At 37.0% G+C, this 21,419-nt stretch overlaps 1 protein-coding gene and 2 pseudogenes across 2 annotated transcripts; all 3 read left to right on the forward strand.

Moving 5' to 3' along the window:
* Positions 1 to 8,452: 8,452 nt before the first annotated feature.
* Positions 8,453 to 10,139, forward strand: LOC143612671 (pathogen-related protein-like). Its single transcript, XM_077086600.1, has 4 exons — positions 8,453 to 8,622; positions 9,071 to 9,203; positions 9,285 to 9,586; positions 9,845 to 10,139. The coding sequence occupies exons 1-4, from the start codon at positions 8,482 to 8,484 to the stop codon at positions 9,995 to 9,997; spliced, it is 729 nt and encodes a 242-aa protein (XP_076942715.1). The 5' UTR covers positions 8,453 to 8,481; the 3' UTR covers positions 9,998 to 10,139.
* Positions 10,140 to 11,802: 1,663 nt separating this feature from the next.
* LOC143612673 (pathogen-related protein-like) lies at positions 11,803 to 14,329 on the forward strand (annotated as a pseudogene). Its single transcript, XR_013149980.1, has 4 exons — positions 11,803 to 11,942; positions 12,657 to 12,789; positions 13,521 to 13,822; positions 14,159 to 14,329. The product of XR_013149980.1 is annotated as a pathogen-related protein-like (transcript).
* A 1,631-nt stretch (positions 14,330 to 15,960) lies between these two features.
* LOC143612659 (uncharacterized) overlaps positions 15,961 to 21,419 on the forward strand; it is a 43,042-nt pseudogene continuing 37,583 nt past the window's right edge.

The following is a 21,419-nucleotide window of genomic DNA, read 5'->3' on the forward strand; positions in this document are numbered from 1 at the left end:
GCGAGAGGGGGCGCGAGCGGTTTATTTTTTTATTTTTTTATAAATGTATTAAAAAAACGTATTATTAAAAAAACAAGTAATTATTTAAACAAACACACATTAATTAAAAAAACACATTAATATATAAAAAAAATTAAAGTACTAAAAAATTAAAAAAACACATTAATTAAAAAAAATTAAAAAAACACATTAACATTATTCTTATTCTTCGGCTTCGTCTTCTTCGATCAACCTCTTCCGGATACGTTCCTTTTGTTTTTCCATCAGCATTTGGTCGACCGGATTTAGGTGGCTGAAGTCTCTTGCAAGGAAGTCCAAATCTCTCATTCTTTTTTTTTCCTTTTTGTCAACAGAGACCACCTCCAGGGTTTTGTTGAATTTATTGAGGGATTCAACAAGATCGTTGATGTTTACGGCTTCCCCCTCAGCCGGTTTTTTCCCCCTGGCGTCCCTTCCCAATGGCCGCCTCCTCGGCGGTGAAGACGTTTCCTCCCCCGCAACGTTTAGGTCGAATCCAACCCGGCAATCCGACCCGTCCGTTGTGCTGTACGCTCCAGACGAACTAGTTTTAGTCCGTTTCGGCCCTACTTCCGCATCAACGCCGATCCTCAGAAATGGCTATCCAAGCCCGACACAGGGCTTCCTTCTCATCCGATGACCACGGAGTGATTTTCCGTTTCGCCCTTCCGGTCGAAGCCGAACCCGACCCGTCCGTTGCAAGTTGTTTTTTCCGGTGGACGCGTCTTCTTTGTCCCGCAGCTTCACCTTCTGGTTCCGGTTCTTGTGTCTCCGGAACTACAAAGTTAGGAGACGGTTGCATGTTGGATGGTTGAAAGCCGGATGATTGTTGCGACCCCGAATAAAACATCGGTTGTTCCGGTGCCGACCATAAATCGTCGTAAGGGTAATCTGAATCTAGGTTTGGGTACCAATTTCCAGACATGTTTTTAAAAAAAGGTTTCGAAGATAGGGTGATTTTGGGTTTTGGGTGTGGTGTGTGATATTCGTTTTGGTTGTAGTATGTGAGAATGGTTGTGTTTGATATGTATTGTGATATATGTATTGTGATATATATAGATGATTTTGTTAAAAAAAAAAAAATATTTTTATTCATTATTAAAGCCTTCCAACGGCTCTTTCCCATTTCCCACAGCCACTCACGCGCGCGAGCCTCCTGGCGCCTGCCTCGTTTTCCGCTCTCGCGCCCCTCTCGCGCCCCTCTCGCGCCCCGGTGGTGTGGCTCTCGCGCCCCGGGGCGCTATCGAAGTCCCTCACGCGCCCTGACTAGCGCTCCGCACCCCTCAGCCTTAGTTTAAGTTTCGTGTATAATGTGACTTGTAATCCTACTAATATATGTAGTATGTATACTTTGCTTTCTTGATTGTACCTCAGTACAAAATATTAAAGAAAGAAAAGAAGAAAATGAGTGGCAGTCATTGATTGAAATGATAACTCAGTAACCAACTTCTATTAAAATAATATTAAAACCGTCTACAGTGTCATTTTATGAGTTAACTGAAAGTTGGTATTTAGTATATATATAATGTCTAACTAATAATATATGACGTCAATTTTGATCCTAATGCAACCCACAACGATTATCCCAATTGGTGTTTTTAAAGACTTTAAAAACATTAACATCAATCGATGATTTTTTTGAACGGCAATCTACTCTACTGCTGCAATCCTACACTTAGATCATGGGGTAAACTCTAACCCTAACATAGGTTAAAATGACATAACACTTTAAAGATAGATTAAACCACTCCCCACTTGTATTAAATTTGTTAAAAATGGGCATTGGATTATGCTTTTAACGGGTTAAAAGGTAAAGAACAATATATTAAATTAATAATTAATATGGGTGAGATGAAGTTAAAAGGATTAAACTATTTCCTTTATGTGAGATGGAGTGAAAGAGAGAAAAATAAGTGATGTTAGACTTATGTGGAGTTAAGATAGGTTAGAGTACACCCGTTAGCCTTAAAAATACACCCATAAATATTTACATTTGCTCAGGAATAAACCGAAGATCTTCAATGAATTACTGGTACTCACTGGACCACCACTCATTAATTATAAGACAAAATGGCAAAACTGGTCCTTTATGTTTGCACGCTTTTTCAATGGTCGTTCTTTGGCAAACTTAATGACAAAAAACATCCTTTATTTTTAAAAACTCTATCACGGTATGTCTTTTGGTCCTAACCCAGTTATCTTTTCTCATTAAATCCAGTAATGTGCATTGCACATGAGGGTAGTATTGTAATTTTACATATTTATTTAATAATTGAATATACAAAATAAGTAAACATATATAAAAGTAAATACTCTCTCTCTCTCCTTCTTTAAATCCATCTTCAAGTTGTTCATAATCTGACCGCCGACGACGGTGGTTCTCTAAACCTAACCGTTTTCCGGCGATGAAGCCGTCATGTATTTTCTGGCGATGTGAAGGTTCCGGCAAACACACCCGAAACCCAGATATGAGAAAAATAGTGGCAGCCGATAATCTGAAGACCACAACCTCATTTGTAACATCCTAATTTCGGTTTTATTAATAGAATAAATATCGTCTATTTTATAGTGGGTCATTATCGGTTTAGAGAAATAGAATACGAGTTGGGCTAGTGTTGGGTTAAATGGATATGGATTATGGACTTTGATTATGAAAGAAAGAGGAAAGGACCATAGGCTTAAGCCCATGATCCATAATTATATAAACCATTAATCCCTCATTTAATTCATTCTCACACATTCCATACACCACCCAAAACACACACTTTAAATTTCTCTCTAGTTCTTCCTTATCTCTAGCCGAAATCAAGAAGGAAACCGAGCACCGGTCCGAGGTAACGATAGTTTAATATTGTATGAGCTTAACCCGTTAGATAAAGTTGCGAAACAACGAGCCGACACCGTTAAACCGTTTAAATCACGAGATCCGGGTGGAACCGGGTATAAACCGAACCTATGATGAGCCTAGGGATCACCCTAGCTCAGATCTGGATCGAACGGGGCGAAAAACGGTGAAAAACGAGTTAAAAATCGTTTTTTCCGGTGAGTTCGCGTTTTTCCGGCGGCCTTCCGGCAATGACGGCGCCGGAAAGGCGGCGCCGGAAAAGTAGTACGAGGTTAAGGGTATGTCAGGGAATGTTCTGACATTCTCTGACCTAACCCTAGTTCGCTAACGGGAATTTAGCGAATTAAGGGTGATTCGTTAAGTAGATTCGCTGAGGAAAGATAACGAACTAGCCTTAGTTCGTGTCCTGATTCGTTAAGGAAAAAATAACGAATTAACCCCCCCCCCCCATTTCGTTATAGCCATTCGTTAAAGGAGATAACGAATTAGAAGGTCCAATTCGTTACTTGAACTGATTCGCTATGTGGACTGGTTCGTACAAGGACGGATTCGTCAGAGGTCCAGTTCGCTAGAGGGCTCAGTTCATTACAAATGACCAGTTCGCTAAGATAAGTCAATTCGTTAAAGATTGAATAACAAACTAGGAAGTTTAATAAAATGACAGAACAGTCCCTGGACTTAGAAAAAGAATGAATTAATTACAATTCACCCCTTGAACTTTTGAGTTAGCAAACTAATTAATGATTCGAAATTATAATGGAAAATGTGTTACGACAGTTAATGGAAATAAAATTTTTCCAAGCTGACCTGGCAGCTCGACCCCAGCCAGGAGCTCTGCCCCTTGGACCCTGCTAGGGGCTGTCGCCCCTAGACCCCGCTGCCAGGGGCGCTGCCCCCGGACCCCCGTTCATTGTGGGTAGTAGCTAAGACTAGAAAGATGATATGAGTAGTGGTAGTTAATTGATACATGTAAATATTATACAGTTAGCCGTGCACAGCTCAAGAAGGAAATAACGATTAACGGAGAGCGTAACAGGATTCAGGTGAGTTTCTAGCCCCATTTATGTGCTATGTTTTCGGGGCTGTGTGCATACTCAATATGTTTGTTAATACGCTTATCCTAAGAGATAAGTGTATGCCTTATGTGAATAATGTGAAATATATGAATGATTGCTTGATGGTACGTGAACGGTCTTCGGATATTGCACGTACTGTCAGGTTGTGACGCTATGTATAAGGTAAGTATGATATGTATGCTTATGCGTATGAACGTGATAAAGTTAATAAAAGAAGGAAATGATGGTTGTATGGTTACGAAAAGGGTACCGAGCCCAAATACTACTCGAGGTATGATGTATGGTTGTATGGTAACGAAGAGGGAATCGAACCCTACTAATATTCGAGAACTAGGGAACCGAACCTTACTAATATTCGAGGAAAGAGGGTACCGAGCCCTAATAATACTCGAGGAAGGAGGGTACCGAGCCCTAATAATACTCGAGGAAGGAGGGTACCGAGCCCTAATAATACTCGAGGAATGTAGGACGTAATGCTCTTTATAACGTAAGATATGAAAGCAAGTTAGTACAAAAGAAAGTAAGAAAGTATGAAAGTATGAATGAAAGAATATAAGTTTGTGTGTATTGTATAATGTATGATTAACTAGAACTCACTCAGCGTAGCTTACTTTTAGTATGCACGCAGGTGAGTAGGACAAGGCAGCTCGCTTGAGGAGACACGTGGCACTGAATAAGAGGCTGGCATCGGAAGACTCAAGACGTTTAAGTCTAATGTTTTGTTTATTTTGAAAAACAAGATGACGTTTTAAGACAAGATGTGTTTTGTTATGAAATGTTTTATGAAAGCTTTTATATTCCGCGAATGTTTTAATTAACTCTGATATTTAGAACTGCGTTTATGAGTAAATCCAACACGAAAGTAGGGCTACCGGCAACGGGGCCTTACATCATTGAAGATCTATAATTTTGCTTCAAAAAGAGTGTTTTCAAACTCAGGATCTGATCCATTCCTCCGATTGATTCCCCACAGTCGCAGCGGCTGCCGAAAATCCAGATCTGTGTACGTCGAGGAAAAGGAAAGAGAGAGTGGGTGGTGATGTTGCTATGTTGCCGGAAAGAAAAAAACGACATAGCGTTTGTGTTATAAGGTTCAAAATCCTAACTTGTTGCTCAAATTGGAGATTTATGATGGAGCAAAACCCTAATTAGTTGCTCGATTTAGGTTTGTGTTATAAGGTTCAAAATCAGTGGTTCAGAACATGTGGTAATATCTTGAAGATGGATTGAAGAAGAAGAGAGAGAGAGAGTATTTACTTTTATACATGTTTACTTACTAGACGGGTGCCCGCGCGATGCAGTAGGTGTTTGAACCTGTTAATCACGTACAAATATAAGTGTTTATGGTTGGTTAAAACCTTGAAATTGTTTAAATCGGTCATTGGTTTGACTTCTTTTTTCTTTTTCTTTTTTACTTTCGGTTTGTTGGTCGATTTCAAAATTTTCAAAACGTAGTGAACGGTTGGTTTGCGGTTTATATCGGCAACCGGTGGTTCGCGGTTTATATCAGCAACCGGGCATATGAAACCAGAAAAGACTGTGAATTAATCTAATTGCAATATGATTCATTTTGTAATCTTTGTTGTTATTATTTCGCGTCCTAGATCTTCCATTAATATTTACCATTTATGTGGCTAAAATTATCATTTTTTATTTATGATCATCTCAAGTATCATAATATGTTGGGTTTTAGTTAAAATTGATGGTACATTTAAATTATTAATTATTTTAAACTAAATTTATTATTAAAGTTTAAACTGTGAAACCAAACTAGAACCAGACCTTAGTAACGATTCGGTTTCAACTTTCAATGGTTGAGTTTGGTTTTGGACGACAAAAAATCAGCATTAACGGTTGGACTCACAAGTTTAACTTAAAAACCATCAAAACCGACATTGAACACCCCTACATAACATATTAATTTATTTAAAATGAAAAAAAAAATTACAATAATATCATTTCCAAATTAAAGAGAATAAAATACTCGTTTTTATGGTGCAATTTTTTTATAAAAATATTAACGTATGAAAAGGCTATAGTCGTTTAAAAATCATGGGTGAGAAGTTAGTTTACAAGTTAAATTAAAAACATATTATGGTTAAAGATGAGGGACCAAACTTGTAACATGAATGAATTGTGTTTAAAAGACATGCTTACCCTTACTAACACATGTACCTCATGCTTTAAGTGTTGTAAATTACTTAAAAACGGGTGTCTTAATTTGCCCTTATTTGATGTATTATATATATAGTATAGATTTTGTATTTTCAATTATTAAATAAATATGTAAAATTACAATACTACCCTCATGTGCAATGCATATGAATGGATTTAACGAAAAAAGATAACTAGGTTAGGACTAAAGGACATACCGTGATAGAGTTTTTAAGAATAAATGATGTTTTTTGTCATTAAGTTTGCCAAATGACGACCATTATAAAAATATGCAAACATAAAGGACCAGTTTTACCATTTTGTCTTAATTATACTCATTTGTATAAATAAACGACCTATAAATAATCATATTTGACTCCTCCACTGTAACACGCATGTTTAAATACTTTGCTAATTTTAAGTTAGAACACATCACTTCACAAAACTTAAAAGTCACGAAAAAGAAGTCAACTTTCAAATTAGAAAGGCATTTCGTGCGGTTTTGTAAAATGCCTGGTTAGTTCCTATAAATTTTATAATTATTAATATCATTATTTATTTTATTTAGAAATCTACACAGAAGCACTTTTTTAAAAAACATATAAATATTTTAGTAATGACAATCCAACTATAAACAACGTATTGGTTATTTAAAAAAATAGGGAAATGTCAACATTCAACATATTAATATATATGATTTATTAGAAAAAAAAGGAAATTGTCGACATGTCAACCAGACCCCTTGATTTAAATCTAATACGACTATTGTTGCTAGAATCTTGACTACGGAACCAGAATTTTGACGTCGCCGACTCGCCGCTGGATAGAATTGCTTTTGTTCTACTTGAACTTGTACCCGAGATTCTATGAAATAATATTAAATGTTGTGATTCTTTTGATTATTGAATCTGAAGGAACAACATATTATTATGTTTATAAAAACTTTATAGCCTAACAAACACAAATTGCTAGAAGTAAACTAATAAAATATAAACAAAACATAAATAATAATATATTTGAATTTGATCTCCTTATCATCACCTTGAGATCATCTAGCCACCCCTCGGTTTTATCTTCAACGAATCGAGATTATAATTATTAGAGATTACCCATGAAATGGGCTCTTCGAATGATAAGAGAAACACGCCCAATAGCAAACACTAGCCCAAATTAAGTGTGGCTAAAGGAAGGAAACCCAAAAGAAAGTAACTAAAAGACTGTTGGAAAATTCAGAAAATGTAAATGGAAATTAATTATTGTAATAATGATATAAAACTCTTGATTTGGTGAAACTCTTGAGTAAAGTGGCTTGATGACACTTAATGAGTTTTTATTGTTACATTAAGTCACAAATTAAGTGAGACACTTGTTTTCTCTCAACTCTTGAATATATTAATTGACTTTGTGCCTCATTTGAAAGAACTAGAGAAAAATGTGTTCACTCAAAAATCCATATAGTTAGAGAGGAGTACTCTCTACTTGATTCATTCATCACATTATTCTAGCATATTCATTTTTCAAGAATACCGATATATCCGATGTAACCTCGGGCGCGTAGCCTTTCCGGTAGTACATACTGCTTCGGCTGTTGTACCCTGGGAGACAGACGGATTCTTTAGTAGAGACCCGAACTCTGTTTTAAGGGAAGCGTATTGAATACGTGTCTCAACCAACGCTCAATATATATTATTATGTTCATGTTTTGTTGTAGCCAATGGAGTTCGGTCAAGGGTAAAAATCTGTAGCCACACTAAGGAAAACTAAGACGAATGTGAAGATACTCAACCTGTGGAAGACTCGAGTCAAAAGGTTTTTGTTGAAGTTCTCACCAAAGACATCGACACGAATCTATATTAATTGTTCTCTATATTAAATTTATTTTTGGTTTTGTACACGGTAGTCTACTACGATATTTCCCTTGTATAACAAGAGTATCGTTATACTTATTTTTATTTTATAAATTTAAATATTATTGTGACCTATATCCTACAAAGACCTCTCAAAGCAACTAAACGAAACCAAAGGTTTTAGAAGGATTAAGGATTTGTCCAATCAAGGCATTACTGTTATAAGAATGATAACTTGTTACTAACTTACAATAAGTACTCGAAAAACCAATGAGACGAATAAACGTGATTATATTAGTAACAAAGTACCAACTATGAAGGGGAATGTGTTAGGATCAAAGTTCATCCGGACTACTTGACTTTGGAGCCATATAATGAGGGGACCACATTAAACGTCATTATTCCTCCTACCATGATTGACTAAACACTAAAGAAAGCATTCTAGGACTTGAACTCTTTTACCAACTCTCTCCAATCATCCCTTTATCCAGTATTCCACTTGTTATATAAACTTTTCTCTATCAAGAACCAAACACAAGCAATGGATCAATACAAAGGTTCAGATGTGGACAAATACAGATGCTTCATGAGTGGTGAAGGTGAGAAGAACACCACATGGAGATTGGGTGTACCTCCTAACTTTGATGTAGTCAACAAACTCTTTGAAGAAGGCCGGACGAAGGTATTCAATTACTCTTTTACCTTTTTTTTATAACTTCACCAAATAACATGTATCATTTCCAAACCTTGGGCTTCAAAGTCATTTTACCAATTGACTCACATATAAACTCATCATGACTTACACAAGTAGCAACTTTACAATATGTAAAAGAGTAGCTTAGAAATGTTGGTTTAAAATAGTTTATGAACAACATTTTCCGTTAGTAAATAAATAAACTATCAATATGACGGTTACGCCTTGTATAATATAAAAGGTTTTGTGCCGATTATGTTCATCTATTACAATGATGATTGGCGTTAAACTTCAAGACTTTTGTAGCATATGCACAAAATTTTATAAACTTGAATTAGTTATTATCTTAATTTTTGCTTTTGCGCTTATATATATAGTTCTATATATTTGCCTTTTTCTTTGGACTAATGCTTTTGCTACTCGGATAAATGGTAAGATATGGCCCTCAGGTTCATTGGAAGAACAAGTTCAAAATATGTTAAAAACATGGGAAATGGAGTTGTTTCACAAAATGAAAGCTGAAGATTTTAAAACAGTTGATGTTACAAAGTTAACATTGTCGGTTAATGGTAAACTCAAAAGAAACTCAAACTTTTGTTCTTTACTTGATCAAATCAACTGTTGATGTCCTAAGATTCCATGATTTTTAGGCCGAAAACCTTTGACACGACAAGATGTGGTTAAGATAGGTGGAGGATACAATATGTTTCTTCAAACTTCATTGTCAAAAAATCTACGAATGTATGATCCTAGTGAGGAAACCGTGGATACGGCTCACAAACTCTTTACTACCACGTTTCCTAGAGGCTTTGCGGTGGAGATACTTCAGGTTTATTCCGGTCCTCCGATAATTGCGTACAAGTTTAGGCACTGGGGTTATATGGAAGGACCATTCAAAGGCCATCCGCCTACTGGTGAATTGGTTGAAATGTTTGGTGTATCTACAATAGAGGTGAAGAATACATATTCCATAGCTTTTGCGACCGATATTCATTTGAATAAATTTTTTTGGTCGTTTTTACTGTTTTTTATGTTTCTAAATAAACGATGTGACTGTTTTTTACAACAAAAATTAATTTAATTTATTTTTTTAATGTAACTTGTGACCATATTTAGCTTTAGTCGCAAAATTTGGTCACTTTTATCTATTTTTATAGTAGTAAATCTTGTTAAACAATGTACGATGTCTAATTTTAGAACCTTTTGTTAGTTGGATGAAAATTTCAAAATCGTGAACGTGGAATTCTTCTTCGATAGAGGAGAACTGCTTGCTGGTCTCATGAAGGGTGTCAGTGCCACCGGTGCCACCACTGCTGGAGATTCCATTACAAGCGGAGAGTCTTCAGCATGTCCTTTTTCATAAAGGATGAAAATTGGGCAAATTTTACATGATCATACATGATTGGAATAAATAAAGTTATGTACTTTTGTTCCTTTTGTATTGTCAATTGTATGCATGTTTGAAATCTTTAATAAAGTTGTGAACAATAATGGAAATTTACAGTTTTACACTTCCCGCGAATAAAGGCCATGGTGCATGAGAACAATCAACTAGAGTGATAAGAAATTTTGTTATTTGCAATTTGTTTCACAGAAAAGAGATATAAACGTATGTTTTGCTTCTACCAGTAGTAACTCGATTACCATTAATTGACAATATAGTTGTCGTTGACTGCACAATTACTGTTGATTGTTGATCACGTAGTTACTAATGATTGGACAGTTACTAGTGAATTAGTGAAGGATCAGCCTCGAACGAGTGTGCTATACTGCTATTCATCACCACTTAACTCGTAATGAACACATTTTTTCCATTCGAGGGGTTCATCACGTGAATTGACTCAATCGTGCTAACAATTTAAATGACACTTTCTTTGCAAATAATATTTGTATTCTCGTGGGTATTGAAACGAATTGATCCAAACACGTATCTTGATCCATCTGCTGGAAATTTGACCGGGTTGGTGTCCCCATCTAATCGTTTTTTATTGATTCTTAGAGTTACCCGATCGGGGCTGATGTCCTTATGTTGGGAAAGTTATATGCCTTCTTTATACAAACACGAGAATCCAGCTTCAACCTTTCAAGCTAGGAAAGTTATATGCCTTCTTTATACCCGATCGGGCCTGATGTCCTTATGTCGGTCCCTCAAAGTTTTTTTTTTTTTGAACAGCTAATTGTTTTTTCCACCTATTCCACCCCATGTATATCAAGTGAGACTAAAACCCACAACCATTTAGTTGTTAGACATGCACGTTTGCTACTAGACTAAGCTAGTAGTTGTGTCCCTTAGAGTTTTCTAGCTTCTAGTTCCTTTTATCTGCTTATACTTTATATCAGACAAAGATTACAAGTTAAACTCAATATTTACAACTTAGTTGATATGTTTAATAAATGTTAATTGGGAGAACGATCAAGGAAGGATACGTCTCTATTGAGTATCACCCCCACTTGCAAGATGGCCTTTAAAATAACACCTAATTTGTTTGAATTCTAATATTATAAACCTTTGAAAGTCATAAGCTACGCTACAATACAAAGACTAATGGAGTTGTATCGAGCAGCCCTCTGAGTCAGGACATCGCACATGCAACTTTACATTGTAGCTAAGCATTATTATTCTTAAACATATTTAATTAACAATAATCATGCTACTATTATTTTTTAATTCATTCATCTTAACTTTTTGGTTGAATTTGTACTAAGTTTTTAGCGGTTAACTAATTAACAATTACCTATTTTTAAACCCTCCCGATATTCAATTGGGTTTAATGTGAGAATCGGATCCATCCGTTACCTTCAATATGGTGTTAACCAATGGGATAAATTAAACCGCTCATATTAGTAACATACAAATACATGAGGGTATAACACCCCATCCAAGCAACATTGTGCCTATATCAATTCACACCCGAGCCGTATAATATTGGGACCATATCTGCATTCATTCCTTCTTCTAGGGTTATTCAAAAATCTCGATCGAGTCTAAAGCCAAATATGAGTTGTCACAAATTTGGTAACCATAACAAAAACATTTTACTATATATTATTCGACTAGGTGCATGAACACTTACCTACCCCTACCCCATCACTAGGCCCTACCCTTTTCCACTTGTTATATAAACTTAAGATCGTATGGCTTATTCCATCAAGAACCAAATACAACCAATGGAACAATACAAAGGTTCAGATGTGGACAAATACAATGCTTCATGAGTGGTGAGGGTGAGAAGAACACCACATGGAAGTTGGGTGTACCCCCTAACTTTGATGTAGCCAACAAACTCTTTGAAGAAGGCAGGACCAAGGTATAGACTTTACACTTGTACCCTTTCTTAACTCTTTGTATGAGTAGGTATCATTGCTAATCTTGTATCCGAACCACATGCTTAAAAGTAATTTTACTAGTTGATTCAAATCACACATCTAAACTCATTACGGGTTACACAAGCAACAACTTTGCAATATGTTTTTCTTTTGAAACGACGCACGCTCCCAAGGTTTGAACCCTCATCATCATCATTTTAATTAAGGGGTGGTCTTTACTAATACTTTGCAACCATTAGACCCCCCCCCCCCCCCTTTTTAATTTGGTGCAACTTTGCAATATGATGTAAAAAGATTATTTTTGACCTCCGTCTTTAGGGCATCAATTTCATTTTTAAAGGTATAATTTTGTCATAGGACAAGGTTTGCGTCCATTGGGGAAAAAATGTTATGTGCTATTGTTCGTCTATAAAGATATTGACACATGTTTATCTTCTACACGGATTGGTGCAAAATTTGAAGACGTTTTACGGTGACACACAAATTTTCATAATCTTGGGACATATGTATGGCATTTTTTGTACTTTGGGGGTTGTTAAAATCATTTGTAACCGTTGAATTGATTGCTTTTAAATCATTAGCTATTTCGATAAACAACTTTGGTGGAATAGCTATTATCTTAATTTTCGCTTATACAGTTATACTATACGCTCTTTTCTTTAGACTGATGGTTTGCACTTTGTATATATGGTAAGATGTGGCCTTCGGGTTCATTGGAAGAACAAGTTCAAAACATGGTGAAAACATTTGAAATGGAGTTGTTCCACAAAATGAAACCTCAAGACTTCAAAACAGTTGATGCCACAAAGTTAAACGTTTCTGTTAATGGTAAATGTTGCTACAACAAAGATAAGACCAATGATAGTGAATGGACTGGTTAGGCTAAGAGGCTTCAAGGGTTCAGGTTAGCCTAACGCAGGTCGTGGTGTCCCTCTACGTTTGCAAAACGTAGAAGGAGGTTCACTAGTTAGTTGTTTGTTGTTATAGTTCACCAAGGATCCGAAACCGTGATGTTTGGAATCGGTTTTAGGATGATGTTCTTGACGAAGCTATGAAGTTATTCAAGTGAGAAAGAAATAAGCTAAGAGCATATTTCTCAAGGAAGAAGAGAAGATTAGGGAGATGGTGTTATCTGCCCAAATCTGTTGTGTTTATGTTTAAGGCTAAGTTATCTATTTATATGAAGAAGATATAAGCCTTTTAGTTCAGTTAACTAAACTAGTTAGCCTCTTGTTTGCATAGAGAGTTGATCTTTATGGGCGGGAAGGCTTGGATCGCTGGTCCATAGCTTAAAATAATAATACTTTATCTGAGTATGTACTTTGGTCAGAGGAGAACAGTGATTTGACATCGTACTGTAGCACGTGGGTACTTGTTTACATAAGTTTGGGCGGGAAACAAAGCTTTTAACCTTTTAGCCCTTTTAGCGTTAACGTGTTTCAGCCATTTTATTATTTCCTTGGGCTACCCCGACATCAGTAAACTAAATAGAATCTTCAACTTTTGTTGTTTATAAAATTAAATCATCTAATGATATCCCAAGTATTTACGATTTCCAGGCTTGAAACCTCTGACACCAGAAGATGTAGCTAGGATAGGTGGCGGGTACAATATGTTTCTTCAAACTTCATTACCGAAAAATATACAATTGTATGATCCTAGTGAGGAAACTGTGGATACAGCTCACAAACTCTTCACCACTACGTTTTCTCGAGGCTTTGCGGTGGAGATTCTCCAGGTTTATTCCGGTCCTCCGTTGATAGCATATAAGTTTAGGCATTGGGGTTACATGGAGGGACCGTTCAAAGGTCAACCACCCACCGGTGAATTAGTTGAAATGTTTGGTGTATCTACATTTGAGGTGAGAATACAACTTTACTACTGTGTTTTTAATTAAAACTTATTTTAATCTTTGTTATTTATAAAAATTGATGTTTCCTTTTAATTTGTTTTTTAAATATAACGCGTTTGTTTTGGTGGTTTGTTTTGGTGGTTGGAATTTTATATAGCTTTTTCAAATAAAAGTTGTGATCGCTTTGACCAAATCAGATAGCTACTTTTGTGACCATTTCATTTCGGTTCCTAAGGTCACTATGTTTGCGAACGTTTTGCCATAAACTTCAGTCGTTGTACCTTTTTCATAGTAGTATATGTTGTTTGATGATGATTCATGTCTAATTTTGGAACCTTTTGTTAGTTGGATGAAAACTTCAAGATTGTGAAAGTGGAATTCTTCTATGATAGAGGAGAATTGCTCGCTAGTCTCATGAAGGGGGGCGGTGCTGTCACTATCGGAGAGTCCATTACTAGTGGGGAGTCTTCATCATGTCATTTTTCTTAACCGATGAAAAACATTTTTAGTTTACCCTGTTTTACCTGATTTTAATAAATAAAGTTGTGTGTGTGTGTTTTTGTTTTGTATTGTCACTTGTACACATGATCGAAATCATAAAATGTTTTATAGTTGTATAGAGTAATGAAAATTTACATTTTAGACACAACATAGAGGAGCATTGACAAGCAAATCCCTAAATAATAGCCATCACCTACAAATTACTAACGAAAATATGCGTCAGAAAATTTTACTAGTTAGCAATCTCATCTATAAGATGGCATTGACAAATTTTGTAAGGTGCTACTTGGTGTTTTTTTCAACTACATATTGACATCACAATTATGGCAATTATGCCCTTGATAATTCGTCGCTAAAGTTAAATTGTTTTAATAAAAGAAGTTTCAATGTAAATTTTGAAACTGAGAAAAAAATTATAATTCTGAAATTACAATAAGCAAGCATGAAAAAGAAGAAGTAAACATATGCATTGTAAAAACATCCCTAGCTACATCAACTTCATGATGATCCAAATCTTCAATAGTGATTTAACAAAACTTTATGTGCAGCGCGGACAGGGGCGCGATCCATGGTGGCGCGATGGGGCTTCTGCGAGCCTGATAGCGCCTGGTTTGGAGTCGTTGGAGGGGAATTTTATGAAATGATACCCATTTGACCGTTAGACATGCTGCTAGCTTTTTTTTTAATTGGTGAAAAAAGTGGAGAAGAAATGGACGATTCTTTTGCTTTTTAACCTAATTTTTGTTGGACTTTGTTATGAAGGGTATTGAAATTGGGACATTTTTTTTCATTTTATATTTTTTATAAATTATGTTTAATTATAATTTCTAATGTTTGGATTGTTATTTTATAAAACTAGTATAAAACTCGATCTTTTTTTATATAATCTATAATTTATATAAGTTTGTTTTTTTTTTCTAAAACAAGTATATAATTTTTATCTTTTATTATATAAAATTATCTTTTAATTTATATTCTTGTTTTATATTTTCTAAAAAAAATGCATTGAAACCATTGTTCGCTTGAACCACAAGTTCAGGTGGAGGGCCTTCAACGGGCTTCAACAAGTGTACAATTAACATCCAGACAACAATGTATGACACAATATTACTGGATGAATTCAACGGATATTTTTAACGACAACATACAATCTAATGAACAAGCTAATATGTTTTAGATGACAACTTCGCTGACATTAGATTTGAGATGGAACAAAACCTGTAAAAGTGATCCGACTCGGGTTTGTATCCGCTACACATGGTCTATTTTTGTTTAGTTAATTCAATTCCCAAATAATATTTGTATTTGACTATATATATATATATATATATTTAGCATGCATTTTTATTTTTGAAGGAATCCGTTTAAACGGTTGAAGGAGCGAGCACCCAACCAGAAGGAATGAACAGTTTGTCAGACTGCAAAATCAAAATCAAACCAAACCAAAACAAATCACACACACACACACAGCTTGATCTCACATTTCCATAAACCCTAACAATCACCGATCTCAATTAATGGCAATGCTTCAATCTCACAGGCTGAGAGCTCTGATTTGAAATGCAATGCAGCCGAGTAATTCCTCACCACCGCCATTGATTCCCCAGGGTTTCGTCATTTTTAGGTTGTTTTTGTTGCTTCATTTTATTCAACAAGGAGCCGGTGGTGGTGGTAATAATAATAATAACAATATGGATTTGTCCAAGGTCGGTGAGAAGTTTCTCACTTCAGTACGTTCCGCCAGATCCATTGCCTTTCTTCCTTCAACGTCCGATCGCCCCGAGGTCGGTCATTCAAATACTTTTAGGCCTTATTTATGCATATTTTATTACGTAACATGTTGTTCAATATTTTGTTGTAGGAATTGTTCTGTTTCTGGTGACAGTAGCTCGGTGTAATTTAATTTTTAATGATGAATTAGTGTAGCATTTGTTAGGTATGCAAGTTACTATGCATTCATTGTTGATTGCCCATTATGCAACCTCTAGGATAGTGAAATTGTAATGTTTAGTTAGTGAACATATTGAATTGGATGTATGTACGTGCCCTAAACAGATAGCGTGTAATCAGTGTAATTATACACTTTAGATTGGCAATGCATGTAACAGAGAAAGGCCAGGATCGATCACTATCGAGTGGTGTATTATGGGGAAGCTAAGATGTTAGAATAACATGCATTGAGTATTTGAGTGTGTATAGCTATAGAGACTCTTTTTGATGTTTTTAAGTGTAGAAGCTTTGAAAAAATTGATTGCTGCACCCTTACTAAGAACTTTGCGTATTCAGTGCTTTTTCCTCTTCAGATTCAGTCCAGAAAGAGGACATCACATGCCTAAAACTTTTGGTCATTAAAGTAGTTACTTGATAAAAGTTAACGCGGACGTTTAATAGGCCTTTAAAGTTTGATTATTTGGAAATCATTTCTTACAGGTTCCAGCACGGGCTGCAACTGCAGCAACTATAGCTCGTGCACTTGCTTCAATCCCGCCAAATCATAGGCAAAGTCTCTCTTCAAGTTCTGAAGAACTGAGTTCAATATATGGTAACACATCTTGGGCTCAAATAGTGGACGAGCTTGAAGAAGAATTTTATGAAGAGGTTTAACATCTTTGAAATTGTAAACTTACATTTTCTGAAATATGATACCTTATCTGTAGTCTATACTGAAAAGCTAGTTCTGTTTTTTGGTTCTGATGTATATACACAGTTGATCAATCATCCTGCAGTTTTTCAAGTTGCTTCAGCTATGTTTAGTTTTTATTCTACAGTTAGTGTAAAATTGTCCCTAGCCCAGTACTCAAGCTAGTTTGTATAAATCTTAAAAAGGTTGTTATTGTTTGATTATTTCTATTGTGTATATGTGTTTGTTTCCTTACTGATCTGTTTATCTTTAGTTTGGGGGTCGGTAAAGGAGCATCAGACTATAATTATGATGAGTATTGCTTTTTATATGACGATGTGAATAATATCATAACTAGCAGCTGCTGAATTTGTGGGTGTAGATGTTTGATCCTGTTCGGCACACTTTAGAGAATCTTTCATCTGAAGAACTTGAGCTCACATATTTTGAAGGGAAGGTAATATCATTATCCATTTCATCTATTAGACAGTTTAGATATATATATACATACTTGTATATTAGAGGGATCAATGTGTGTTAGACAATATAATATTAGGCGGCTCTTGTAAGCCTAGTATTCTAGGTGGTATAAAACTGTAACTTTAGGTTTTATACATGTCGTCTATTATTCCTATTGTATTCATTCAGAAATAATATTTACCTCCAAAATACAAGGTTTGATTTGGTATCAGAGCCAATCATTCCTAAACCCTAAATCTGCCGTCGCTAATCCTAAACCTCCAGCAATCATCTTCCTCTTCAATCCAATCGGATTTTTCTTTTGATTTCTTAATGGCAATGATACAACCCTTCTCCACAGTCGAAAAGACTACTCATAATTCCCACAAATTTGCTTTCAGCCTTTCACCCACAAACTACGGGTATTGGAAAACTATGATTCAACATTTTCTTGTTACTAACAACCTATTCGGCTATGTGGATGGAACCATCAAATGTCCACCACCAAAAACTGCAGCCACAACTGACACCGTCTTTGTTGATAACCCTAGTTATTTTCATTGGATTGCAAACGATGCACACGTCCGGATGATCATAATCTCCACCATCTCTGAAGAATCATTCCAACATGTGCAAGGAACAGCGTCTCGTGAAGTCTGGCTTGCTTTGGCCCATGCATATGCACCAACCAATCCATCTCGTGAGTTTTCTCTTCGTACTCAACTCCTACGAATTGAACAAAAGGGAGATGAATCTCCTACAATGTATCTTGCCCGTGCTCAAGAATATGCTACTGCTCTCGCAAATATAGATGAGCCTATTAAAGATAAAGAACTTGTGATGCTTGCTTGCTATATCTGGCCTTCGCTCAGAATACAATCCCTTGAAGTCGGGTCTCCTCACTCGGGTTCCACCAGTTACCTTTGTTGAGTTGCATGGTCTCATCAATGATCATGACTTCATGTACTCCCGAGCCTCTCCTGCTGTTCCCCAGGTTTTTACTGCAGCAACTGGCCACCATGAATCACTAATTCGTCCTAACGCTATTCAGCCATCTCAAATACAATCGCTGCAACAACTTGCATCGCAACTAGGGCTTCAACTGAATCTTTCGGCTTCTCCTAACCAACAGCCGCAAGCTTTTTATTCCAACCGTGGAGCTGGGCATCGCGGTTATCGGCGAGGATCTTATCGTGGTGGAAATGGAAATCGTGGTAACCCTTCGCGTAATCGCGATGACAATCGGAATTCTTCTACTCGATCACCACAATTTGGTTGGGCTTCAACCCAAAACATGGTCTACGGACATTGCAACCGGTGTGGAATCGGCCACATTCCATCTCAATGCCCAACACAATCTGGAAACTCATCCAACCGATCTCAACCACAAGCTAACTATGCTGCCATTTCTGACAATGGATCTCAATCTGGCGGTGTTCGTTAGTGGCCTGACACGGGGTCAAATAGTCATGCTGGTCCAGATTTGGCAAACTTGGATAACTCTGAAGCATACCTTGTTAATGACTCACTCCATGTTGGTGATGGTAATCCACTCCCTATTTTTCATATTGGTTCTTCTAAAATCTACTCTTCAAATAAAACACTAAATCTTTCTAATATATTACATGTTCCTCAACTCAAAAAGAACTTGTTATCTGTCCAACAATTTTGTACCGAAAATGATGTTTTCTTTGAATTTCATTCGTCTTTTTTTTGTTGTGAAGGACGAGTCTACACGACATACCCTACTCGCGGGTCCAACTAAAGATGGTTTATATTCACTCCGCCTTCCTACATTGAAGTCTCTTCCACGTGTTTCATTCACTGCTACTAAAGCTTCATCAACCATCTGGCACAACCGTCTTGGACATCCGCATGCTCATGTTTTTCATTCTATTGTTTCTGCTTTTTCATTACCTGTTTTGAATAAACTTTGTTCGTCTTTATGTACTCCCTGTCAATTAGGGAAATCTTCTAAGTTGTCTTTGAACCTTTCTAATTTTCGCAGTAATAATATCTTGGATTTGGTTTATTGTGATGTTTGGGGACCGGCTCCCGCTTTGTCATATGATGGTCATCGCTATTTTCTATTATGTGTTGACCACCACACTCGTTACATGTGGTACTTTCCACTTGCCCAGAAACCTGATGTTTATCCAATCTTCAAATTCTTTATCACAATGGTAGAACGACAAACTAATACCAAACTAAAAAATGTTCAATCTGACAGGGGAGGTGAATTTAGAAACCTTTCTTCACTTCTATCCTCTCTTGGCATCGTGCATCGGGGTTCGTGTCCTCACACAAGTGCTCAAAACGGTATTGTTGAACGCCGTCATCGTCACGTTGTGGAAACGGGTCTTGCTCTCCTTGCTCACTCTCACCTTCCACAACGATTTTGGCACTTTGCCTTTGAAATAGCGGTATTTCTCATAAACCGAATGCCATCCCGCTCTAACTCACACATATCTCCTTTTCAACACATTTTCAAACGCCCTCCTAATTACTCATTTCTACGAGTTTTCGGGTGTCAATGTTTTCCCTACTTACGCCCTTATAATCCACATAAAATGGATTTTCGCTCCACCCCATGCATCTTTCTTGGCTACAGTCCTAATCATCATGGTTATCGCTGCCTTGACTTAGCCACTGATCGTATTTACATTGCACGTCATGTGCGTTTCAATGAAGATCACTTTCCTTTTGAACCAACACCACAATCCAGCCCCTCTCCCAAACCTGATCCATATTACTCTTCTTACCCAGCTCCCGCTTTTCCACTCCTACCTCTCCTCCGGGCTTCCCAGCCCAACCAACCCAACAACCTCATGACTCTTTATTCATGGCCCATTCTCAAACGAACCCATCACCTACGGCCCTGCCATCTAATCACCCATCACCCACAGCCCAATCACCCACGACCCAATCCCTTGAGCCTATCCCCACTACTGTTCCAAACCCAACACCACCTGAACAACCTTCCACACAACCGTCCATTCTTAACCCTCCTCCTCAACCTCAGCCGGCAGCCCCAAGTTCAAGGCCTGCCAACCTTCGGCCCAATCCTACTCCTACCCAACGTTATTCTCCTTCCTCATTTCATACTTCTCTTACTCCTCTCCTTCCGAGCCTTCTTCTTTTACCATCGCCAACAAGTATCCGGAATGGCGTAATGCCATGACGGAAGAGCTTACCGCGCTTGCTAAAAACGGTACATGGTCTCTTGTTCCTCCTGTCAAAAACTCTAACATTATTGATTCAAAGTGGGTCTACAGGTTGAAAAAGGATCAAGATGGAAAGGTTACTCGGTTTAAAGCTCGCCTTGTCGCGAAAGGATATCGTCAACAGCCTGGAATAGATTATCAAGAGACTTTCAGTCCGGTTATTAAAGCAACTACCATCCGGGTTCTTCTCTCTTTGGCGGTTAGCAACCAATGGCCTTTGAGACAACTAGATGTTCAAAATGCTATCCTGCACGGTGATTTAGACGAGATCGTATACATGTGTCAACCGCCTGGCTTCGTTGACAAAGATAAGCCCAATCATGTGTGTCTACTACATAAATCTTTATACGGGTTCAAGCAGGCACCGCGCGCTTGGTTCACTCGGCTTTCAAGCACACTTCAGTCTATCGGTTTCACTGGGTCTAAAACCAATCCATCATTATTCATTCTGAAGACCAAGGGAGTTCTTGTGTATGTGCTTGTTTATGTCGATGATATCATTGTAACAGGCAACAATGTCAACGCCATTAATGATGTCATTGGTAAGCTTAGCTCCACCTTTGCGGTTAAGGACTTAGGGGACTTACATTATTTTTTGGGCATTGAAATCATACCGAATGGCAAAAATATTATCTTATCTCAACGTAAGTACATCTCTGAGCTAATCACTAAAGCAGGTTTAGCGGATTGTAAATCAGTCCCCTCACCAATGAGTAGTTCGCATGTTTTATCTCTCGGTGACAGCGCTCTTATGATCGATGCCACTAAATATCGTCAAACCGTCGGTGCTCTTTAGTATGTG

Source organism: Bidens hawaiensis, unplaced genomic scaffold (assembly GCF_021521415.1).
Source record: "Bidens hawaiensis isolate Kalapana, Puna unplaced genomic scaffold, B.hawaiensis_p1.1 tig00035161_1, whole genome shotgun sequence".
Taxonomy (NCBI): Eukaryota; Viridiplantae; Streptophyta; class Magnoliopsida; order Asterales; family Asteraceae; genus Bidens; species Bidens hawaiensis.

Coding starts and splice junctions, on each gene's coding strand:
- LOC143612671 (XM_077086600.1), top strand. CDS start 8,482: ATGGATCAATACAAAGGTTCAGATGTGGACAAATACAGATGCTTCATG. Junction 8,623..9,070: donor TTGAAGAAGGCCGGACGAAG/GTATTCAATTAC, acceptor ATAAATGGTAAG/ATATGGCCCTCAGGTTCATT. Junction 9,204..9,284: donor GTTAACATTGTCGGTTAATG/GTAAACTCAAAA, acceptor CATGATTTTTAG/GCCGAAAACCTTTGACACGA.